At 43.3% G+C, this 10,691-nt stretch overlaps 1 protein-coding gene across 1 annotated transcript in view; it reads right to left on the reverse strand.

Annotated features, from left to right (window-relative positions):
- The window catches only part of LOC126252459 (putative inorganic phosphate cotransporter), a 159,038-nt gene extending 150,827 nt beyond the window's left edge, over nt 1-8,211 (reverse strand). The window contains exon 1 of the mRNA XM_049953354.1: nt 7,995-8,211. Within this exon, the coding sequence (XP_049809311.1) occupies nt 7,995-8,211 (217 nt within the window). The remainder of the gene's footprint in view (nt 1-7,994) is intronic.
- Nucleotides 8,212-10,691: the final 2,480 nt, after the last annotated feature.

Consider the following 10,691-nt stretch of genomic DNA (forward strand, 5'->3'; position numbering starts at 1 on the left):
AGTCTTAATTTGTAATCTAATGGTATAATAAATGTCCTCGACTGAGTTTTTGAACTGCTGCGTTAAAGTAATGGAAAGGATGACACAAATACGTGATCCTGGTATTACCCTTACTTGTCATTGTGCAAACGCACACCTGGCCGTGTAGCACTCATTTTCTAGGGTACTAAATCCTCCCAGCGGTTAACCACAGACATTTCACATGGCACCTTCGTGCAGTGTGCAAGAGCAGCTCATGGTAACTTCCTTCGTCTAAGCTGAGACTGTCGCACCGAAATTTTCCTTGTTGTCTACCTTTCCGGACAGATATAATGTCCATCATTACTATATGTTACGTTAGTGAAGTTAGAGGATATACTGTCTGCAGTTCACTTATTTCGCACCGCCCATTTTTGAATCCTCCTATCTCCTGGAAAGAGGAAGGTAAATGTAAATTGCAACGAAAACCTTATTTGAAAAGTAAATTTCGACGGTAAAAGAAACTCAGGAAAACCTTAAAAGATAGAGAAAAAAATTAAAAATTTCACAACAACAATGTAGCGTCCTCTGGAACGAACAAATCTATGCAAACAAACGTGTACCTCCTGCAAAACCGTCTGCGCTTCGTAAGCTTCGATATATTAATGCTTGTTTCCGTGGTTGAAGGAGAAGAGAGGTGTAATGCAGGTTGCTTGGTTGGTTGATGTGGGGGAGGGGCCCAAACAGCGAGGGCAGTCGTCTCATCGGGTTAGGTTAGGATGGGGTAGGAAGTCGGCTGTGCCCTTTCAAAGGAACCATCCCATTATTTTTCTGAAGCCTTTTAGGAAAATCATGGAAAACCTAAATCAGGATGGCCGGACGCAAGTTTCAACCTTCGTCCTCCCGATTGCGAGTCCAGTGCGGTAACCACTACACCATCTCGCTCTGTCTATGTGGATGATCGGTGCTGTTATACTTAAATAACAAAACAATAGCAGTCCATTGACGCTCCACGAGAGATCTGTAGTTTCTCAGGGCTTAGCCTGATTTCTGAAAAAGAAAATCGGCGTACCATTTCAAAGTTTGCAATGTCGAGGGAACACGCACTGCGGCGACTACAGCCGTCATGCAATACATGAAATGTATTTGCAGTTGCGAATATAGACTACCATCAGCTGTGTAAAGGAATGACGACAGTGAAAATCTGTGCTAGACTGGGACTCGAACCGGGATGCTCCGCTTGTCGCGAGCGGTCGCCTTACCATTTGGCTATCCGTGCACGACTCAGTCGGACCCAAACTTTCATACGTCGTCAACCATGCGTCCACATACTGTACTCGTACATCCGTTATGTATATTCTCGTATGGGGGAGGCATTTTATTTGAAAGTCTCTCGCCCGGTGTCGGCAGATAAATACGATACTGCAGTACGCGTGTTATTCCGAATTACATGCATGCATGTTCGAAGGAATTTTACATCTTAATTCGGAATAACAAAGGCACCGCAATATCGTATTTATCCGCCTACATCGACCAAGCGACTTTCAAGTAAAATGTGTCCCCTGTACGTAAATATACATAATGGATGTACGAGTACAGGAAGTACACACTTGGTTGACGTAATTTGGAAGTTTGGGTCTGCACTGATAGCCGAATGGTAAGGCGACAGCTCGCGTTAAGCGAGAAACGTGATGTTCATGTTCCGATCAACAAATGCTTACAATGTCAAAAAGCTGGTTAATTGCTGTTCAAGAGAAAGAGGCAGTAAAGCATTGGTCCACCTTTGGCCCTTAACCAAGTAGTTATTGGGTTTGACATTGATTAATGGAGTTCTTGGATCTCCTTCTGAGGGATGTCGGGCCAAATTCTGTGCAAACTGGCGCATTAGGTAGTAAAAATCCTGACCTCGTTGAAGGTCCTGCTCACAATGCTCAGTTGGGGAGAGATCCGAAGACCTCGCTGGCCAAATAAGGGTTTGGCAACAGTGAGGACAAGCAGTAGAAACTCTCGCCGTATGCGGGCGGACGTTACCTTGCTGAAATGTAAGCCCAGGAAGGCTTGCCACGAAGGACAAGAAAGCAGGTCGTAGAATGTCCTCGACATGCCACTGTGCTGTAAGGGCGCCACGGATGACAACCAGAGGAGTGATTTGTGAAGCTCTTTCTCTTGAACAAATCATCAAGTTCTTCTGAAAATATAATCATTTTTTTGGCTGGATATCTACATCACATCTGCTGATTTCGGTCCCAACCGATTAATTTCTTTGTGGTGAGACTTTTTTTTGTCTTAGATTGTATTTTGTAGGCCTTAGGACTTTTCCTATAAATTTAGCCTGTAGTGTTTTCTGATATTATTGAAAAAGATTAAAACATTCTCAAACTTTTGGGGCCACTTTTTTTCGGCATTTATTTCGGGTGATAATCAGGCCAGTACGAAACAATCGATACAACAGTCATACAAATTTGAGTTTTAACCCCGCCGCATTTTCATGCCTGTACGTTTAGGCTAATTGCAAGAACTACTTTAGTGATTTTGATACTGTTTTCATTATTAGATAGAGAGATTCATGGATAAGATTTGTGTATATAATGAGTGTGTAATATGTGAATTGTTATCTGTTTCATATTTAATTGGGGTCTGGAGTGTCGTCTCGTGACAGTGGCGGGGGATACCATCTGGCCAGCTGAAAAGCAGTGAACAGCCGCTGCAGCTCCAGGCAGTAGCAAACCTTGCCCAAAATGTATTATAAAGTTATGTCCTCCAGCCGCGTTTTTCTCTTAGTGTGTGAAAGCTACCTTTTAACTACTGTAGGGATTTAATACGGTTTTCACTAATAGACAGACTGATTCATATGAAAGGTTTGTGCATATCACTACACATTACAGAGCAGTCGTCCGGCTGTAGATATTTATTGCCACCCGTGGGTCACTGGGGCGGGTCGCTAATTTTGATAAACTGTAGCCACTGTTTCATATGAAGAGTTTGTGTGCTTCTTCTTACTTTCTATGAATTTTCTTAGCTGTAACACATTTCTGTAAGCAGAGCTATAACATCTATAATAAACACACTCGTTTTATTGTATCATGTTCCCAGAGTGAATTTTCATTGAGTAGCACAGAGTGCGCTAATATGAAACTTTCTGACAGACTAAAATTATGTACCAGACTGGACTTTGAAACTGGGATCTTCGTCTTTCGTACGCATACGTTACAGTGACTGAGCTACCCAAGAACAATTGAGAGCCGCCCTCACAGCTTTACTTCTTCAGTGTCCCCTCCTACCACGCAAACTTCACAGAAGTTAGATAAAAGAATACTAGCGGTAATGGATCTGTGAGGTTGGATTCTGAGTCATGTGAGCACTTGCTGGAGAAAAATTCGAGTCCCGGCCCAGCAAATAGTTTCTTTTCTATCAGGAAGTTTCGTATCACATCTCTTATTGAAAGGGGTATAACATTCATTGGTACCAAATCATGCCTCCAATAGTATCAAATATTTAATTATTATCATAGGTAAATTGTTAAAATCCTCTGTTGTGTGGTGTTCAAAATGTAGGGTCAGCGCAAATGTACTATGAAACTAAGTAGGTATATAACATCATATATTAAAGAAATTGCATCATTGACGATCATTTGCAAAGGCAGAAAATGAGAAAAAATTAACAGTTATTCCAAGTAAAACTGATAGGATTTGCAGATGTCATGCTGGGGAAAAAAAAAGACTTTGATACGCGACGTGTTAAAAATGATAGTCGATATATAAATAATTCTTCGTAGGATATCTGCATCTACATATATACTCCGCTAGCCACCAATCGGTGTGTGGCGGAGGGCACAATTCGCGCCAAAATCGTATTCCCCCCTTTTGTTCCGCTCGCGGATCGTGTGAGGGAAAAGCGACTGTCTGAACGCCTCAGTACGAGCTCTTATTTCCCTTATCTTTGAATGGTGATCATTGCGCGATTTGAAAGTTGGTGGTAATAATATATGCTCTACATCCTCGGTGAAGACCGGATTTCGGAATTTAGTGAGCAGCCCTTCCGTTTAGTGCGTCGTCTATCTGCAAGTGTGTCCCACTTCAAACTGTCTATGAGATTTGTGACGCTCTCGCGATGGCTAAATGTACCAGTCACGAATCTTGCCGCTCTTCTTTGGACCTTCTCAATCTCTCGAATTAGACCCAACCAGTAAGAGTCCCATACAGACGAACAATACTCCAAGACTGGACGAACTAACGTATTGTAAGCTATTTCCTTTGTTGAAGGACTGCATCGCTTCAGGTTTCTACCAATAAACCGCAATCTAGAGTTCGCCTTACCCGTTACTTGTGTAATCTGATCATTCCATTTGAGATAATTTCGAATAGTCACACCCAGGTACTTGACGGACGTTGCCGCTTCCAAAGAGTGGGCATTCATTTTGTACTCGTACATTAATGGGGATTTTCGCCTTTTCATACGCAGTAGGTTACAGTTACTAATATTGAGAGATAACTGCCAGTCATTACACCACACATTTATTTTCTGCAGATCCTCATTGATTTGTTCACAATTTTCGTGTGATATTACTTTCCTGTAGACTACAGCATCATCGGCAAATCAACAGAAACTAGCCGCTATTGTAATTTTCTACCGCTTATCGAATGCATACCAAACTCAGTTCCATATTCTAATGGATAAACAGATTACGGTATCCCTGTTAAGATGAAATATGTATTTGAATATTCTCGTATAAAAATTGATATAATTTTAAATATTTCGAAATTTTTACCACTCTATTCTTTTTCTTTAATTTTTTCCCATTGCGTTATTACAGAGCAATGGATGAAAATGCTTTCCTCAGTAAAGAACCAAACTGAATATGGCCAGTATCTGATCTGGTCTGACTTCTTCAAACATCATTTTCGACATTTTATGCCGTCGTGTAGGGCAGATAAGACACATTTTTGTTGCGGATAATGGATGTCTATTGTTGATTCATTAGTCATACGGTAAGCTACAGATAGAAAGGTGCAAGGTGAAGCCCATAGTTAATTGCAGCGCTATTTTCCTGGCGCTTGATACAACTTTTGTCAAGGCCTTGTAATCGTTGGTAGCCCTCATTCGCATTGTGGTTGTCCACTTAACTGCAGAGCCCCCTAACCGGATGCATGAACTGGTAGAGGAATCAAATCAACTTTACGACTTTGCATCAGAAACGGCTACGGCTGAGATTTTAACGTTTGCACAGGACACCCTATCTGGTAACTTACTACAGTGTGACTGACACGTGCCTATAACGAACGAATACATCTAGTGGAACCATCGCAGCACGCGTCACCACCGAGTCAAAACTGTTTTCCACTTCTTCTTTGAAATTCCATCATGGCTCTCTCACTTGCTTTGTAATAATTGGAACAGGAAGCGTGGCCAGGGCTATATTTGGTATATATAATCAACAAAGTGTGTCATTCACTTACATCAGAAAATAGCTTCTCTCAACAACGGGAGCGTTCTGAAGAACTGCCTACCATGTCAGTTCTTCCACATTATAGAAAAAGACCCTCCGTGCAACTTCAACCGAATTGGAGAGGAAGCAGTACCGAGTTTCATTTGGGGATTAATCCATATCGAGATGACTTAATTGGTAAAGCGTTGCACGTGAATGAATAGTGTTCTATTCTGGCGCCATAGGTGAAGTAGGGATTTAGCGTCCTCTCCTTTCATTCATTCCATAAAAAAATTTAAATTAGTAGAACACTACAACAATTCTCTCAGTCATCAGAGGTTTCCTTCGTAATATTGCATGAAATTCATAATAAATATGCGTAAATAAACAGTTAGCGGAACCATAACGAACTGAAGAAGTGTCAGAAATATGGTAAGTCAACAAACAGTACTAAAAATAAAGTTGATTGGGTATCAAATACTACGTGAAAGGAAATGTCACTTCCCGTCAAATTTTCATTCTAGGTCTGCGCCACCAATAACATACTGAGTGTGGGACCGGAGCGTCGAATTTTACCGGGAGTGGGCTAAGCGTACTTAGAGGACCATTAGGGGCAATAATTGTGCATTGCAGCCAAGACATCTACGTCGATACAAACATTCATACATTATAAAATGTAATGTAGATTTTTTACTTTCGTATTATACTGATAAGGAGGCTAAGCCGCTAGCAAAGTAAACTAAGAAATCCTGTTAGTGGAATTTTTATGTACTGCCGCCAAAATTATAGCGTCCCGCCAGGGGCGGCTGCTTCCTGCGTCTCTAGTTTATAGCCGGTCCTGATGACTGTTTTAAATGCTACAGATGAAAAGGCTGAGTCATTCACAAGCAGAGTCGGTGCAGGACATTTGCATTATGATTTAGTGTTTCATTAACAGTAAATTAAATTGGGGAGGAAGTATTAAAATACTATAATTTCTGATATTTCTCAACGTAACGTCTCACGTGGACTACAGTTAGTAGTGATTCGGTTCACTGAATAAAATGTGATGAGCATAATTCACGTAATGATTTAATCTTTGAGAAACACTGAGGAAAAAGGTCAATGAACAATTTTAATACCATTGTAGTTTCTGGTTATCACATTATTACGTCACACACCGACTACAATTTGTAATATTTTGGATCACTATAAAAAATGACATGTACTTGGAACTAAGGCGTAAATGCCAAATAATTTAGTTTTTCGATAACAGTAAGAATGAACCAGTTAAATAATTTCGAAAAAAGTGTAATTTCCGATTGTTTTTTCATTGTAATTGCTCGCACTGACTATAATAAGTAGTGTTTTGGATCTATGCAAGAAATACTACGGATCTGAAACCTGAATATATTTTACTTAATGTTTCAGAATTTTTTTTTTTTTAAAGTACAGTTTTCGATTTTGCTCGTTGTAGTGACTCACGCAGCCTATAATAAGCAGTGTTTTGAATAACTGTAGAAAATTTCATGTAACGGAAAACTGAACACATTATACTTAATTGTCTAGTCCTTCAGTGACTGAAGGGGAAAAGATTGAACTATTTTCAAAATAATAAATTTTCTGATTATTTGCACGGTAATTTCTTATACCGACTATAATTAATAGTGATGTCGATCACTGAATGAAATGTTAAGCACCAGATACAGGGATAGAATTTATGTTACGATTTATTCTTTGGGAAACAGTAATCAAAACCAATGAAAAATATTAGCAACAATGTAGTTTCTGATTTATCACGTTATAATGTCACGTACTTGATAGCGTTATGGATCACTATAAGACATAAGAAAATAAATAAAAATTAAAAAAAGAACGTACACCTGGAACCTGGACACAATTTATGTAATTGTTTACTCTTTGCGGAACAGTAAGATAAAATAAACGAAAGATTTATAGTTTGTGATTTTTCTCGTTGCAGTGTCCGGCGCCAATCCTAAGTAGTAGCGTTTTGGTTATCGGCAAAAAAATGTCATGCACCTGAAACCTAAGGGCTATATATGTAGTGCTGTAGTTTTTCAATGACAGTAAAAGGACACTAGCGAATTATTTTCAGTATATCAAAATTTCTGGTTATTCGCGCCGTAATGTCTAACGTCGAGTGTAAGTAATAGTGATTCGTGACACTGAACGAAATGTTGTGCACTTGGAACATGACATAATTTATACAGCGACCTAGTTTTTGGCAAACAGTAATCAAAACCAAATGAAAAATTTTAATAACAATGTAGTTCCTGATTTTTCGCGTTGTAATCTACTTACCGAGTACTACTGGTAGTGTTATGGATTACTGAATAGTACAATTTTTTTAAAAATAAAGCCTTGCTTGTGAAACGGGCGTAATTTAGGTAGTGGTTTACTTTTGGGGAACATTAAAAGGAAATGAATGAAAAAAAATGGAGAACATTAAAAGGAAATGAATGAAAAATTTAATTTGCTATTTTTCTCATTGCAGTGCCTCACGCGCCAATAGTTCTTAGTGGTATTTTGTATCACTTGAGGAAAGGTCAAGTACATGACCCTGAGGAGCAAAACGCCCGGAGCGTGTTGCGAGCAGGCAGAAGAGTCTTACTCTTGGTGTCGGGGGGCAGCGGAGGCTGCTGGTCGTCGGCGTCGGCGTCGGCGGCGGAGCCGGTCCCGGTGGCGGTCCCGGTGCCGGCGGCGGCGGCGGCGGCGGCGGCGGTGGCGGCGCAGCCCCCGTTGGCGGAGGCGGCCTTGAGCGCCTCGCCGACGCGCAGCTGCACGGCGGCGGGCAGCGGCAGCGGCTCCAGCGACACCAGCGTCCTCATGGCGGCGGCGGGCGGCACTGCCGCTGCCACAGCCTCCGCGCCCGGAGCCCGGCCCTCCCCGCGCCGATCGTTAGCCCCCACGTGCGAAGTGAGCGCTCGGCGCGGGCACGTGAGCGGTGACGTCACGCCCTACCCTGGCCACTCCGCGCATTGTTGATCCCCGGCCCGGCAGGCGGCCCGCGCCGGTCGATGGTCAGATGGGCGCAGGTCGCGGCCGCGAGAGGGGGGTGTCCGCCCCACTCCCGCTCCTGGGCGACTGCGGTTCCGCTTCGGAGACAATTGGACCGCATTTGCTCCTGTGCGTCTCTGCAATCGTCCACGTAATCTCGCGGACCTTGCAAATTTCGGATGAGATGATTCCGCCGAAGTAGAAAGTGTTCCTTCATTTAGAATCAAAATTTAAATGCGTCCGCGATAATTACGAGAGGTCTTTACTTTTTAGGTCAGGCCGGAGAAACGGGGGAATACTGTACGTCCCTATACGCTTGACACACATTCGAAACATGTTACATTGACCCCCACCCGGGGTGGCAAGCGCTTCAGGGAAGGGAAATCGAATTAATGACGAAGGGTCGCAGTGCCGGCCTGCCTGGACATGGTTTTCAAGCGGTTTCCCACATTCCACTAGGTGTGTACCAGACTGGTGATTGGTTCAAAATGGTTCAAATGGTTCTAAGCACTATGGGAGTTAACATCTGAGGTCATCAGTCCCCTAGACTTAGAACTACTTAAACCTAACTAACCTAAGGACATCACACACATCCATGCCGGAGGCAGGACTCGAACCTGCGACCGTAGTAGCTGCGCGGTTCCGGACTGAAGCGCCTAGAACCGCTCGGCCACAAGGCCGGCGGCGACTGGTTCCCGAGGCCGGCCAGAGTTGCCCAGCGGTTCTAGGCGCTACAGTCTGGAACCGCGGGACCGCTACGGTCGCAGGTTCGAATCCTGCCTCGGGCGTGGATGTGTCTGATGTCCTTAGGTTAGTTAGGTTTAAGTAGTTCTATTGGCCTGATGACCTCAGAAGTTAAGTCCCATAGTGCTCAGAGTCATTTCAACTGGTTCCCGAATTCCGCCTCAGAGACGTTCTACGCAATTAGGAAACGTTCGCACAGTGGAACACAGAATTTACTCTACATGTGCACAGATTTGGTACACTGCTGCTGTCCTGGCAGGGGAGGGGAGGTGGGGGTGGGTAGCTGAATGGGACAACTTACCTATTTGGTCCCCTTAAACACTTACTCAGCGTCAGATTCTTACATTTATCAGAGAAGTACTGTATTTCTAGTTCCCTGCATTGTGCTGGTGTGAAGCTTGGACTGCAGACACCTGCGGACCCGTTGGGGTAGTGATGCAGCAGTTTATAACCTTCCGTAACAAAAATCTTCTTTAAAGCATTTGTAGCAGGCCGCTGTCGCCGAGCGGTTCTAGGCGCTTCAATCGGGAACAGCGCTGCTGCTACGGTCGCAGGTTCGAATCCTGCCTCGGCCATGGATGTGTCTGATGTCCTTAGGGTAGTTAGGTTTAAGTAGTTCTAAATGTAGGGGATTGATGACCTCAGATGGTAAGTCCCATAGTGCTCAGAGCCATTTGAGCCATTTGATAATTACGAGAGGTCGTCACTTTTAGATAACGCTGTAGAAACGGAAAATACTGTACGTTATTGTACGCTCGACACACATTCAAAACATGTTACATTGACACACACCCCCTTCCGGGTAGCAGTCAGTGTTAATGCAATCGCTTCCGGGAAGGGGAATCGAATTAATGACGAAGCGTCGCAGTGCTGGCCTGCCTGGATGTGGTTTTTAGTCGGTTTCCCACTTTAAATTAGTTGTGTACCACACTGGTTCCCGAGAAAACATTCGTACAGTGACATACAGAATTTCCTCTACATGTAGACAGATTTGGTACACTGCTGCTGTCCTGGCAGGGGAGGGGAGGTGGGGGTGGGTAGGTGAATGGGAGACCTTATCTATTTGGCGTCAGATTCTTACATTTACCAAAGAAGTCGAACTATATTTCTATTTCCCTGCATTCTGCTGGTGTGAAACTTGGACTGCAGACATCTACGGACCCGTTGGGGTAGTGATGGAGCAGTTATGACCTTCTGTAACAAAAATCTTCGTTATCGCGTTTGTAGTTTTGCACGTATCAGTTTCCCAGTTTCGCAGACTTCTTTCGGAGAATACAGAAGCATAAGAGAAAGAGTCTCGATCTTGGCAACGGATTCTAGAAAAATGGTTCAAAAAGAGAACTACTTAAACCTAACTAACCTAAGGACATCACACACACCCATGCCCGAGGCAAGATTAGAACCTGCGACCGTAGCGGTGGCGCGGTTCCAGACTGTAGCGCCTAGAACCGCTCGGCCACCTCGCCCGGCATTCTAGAAATATATGAAGTATGTTTAACACAGGGCACTTTTCCGTTTCTTGAGCCTGCGGATGAGCCTGCGTCCTAACCCACAATGGAGAAAATTC

The sequence above is a fragment of the Schistocerca nitens genome, chromosome 4 (assembly GCF_023898315.1).
Source record: "Schistocerca nitens isolate TAMUIC-IGC-003100 chromosome 4, iqSchNite1.1, whole genome shotgun sequence".
NCBI classification, from domain to species: Eukaryota; Metazoa; Arthropoda; class Insecta; order Orthoptera; family Acrididae; genus Schistocerca; species Schistocerca nitens.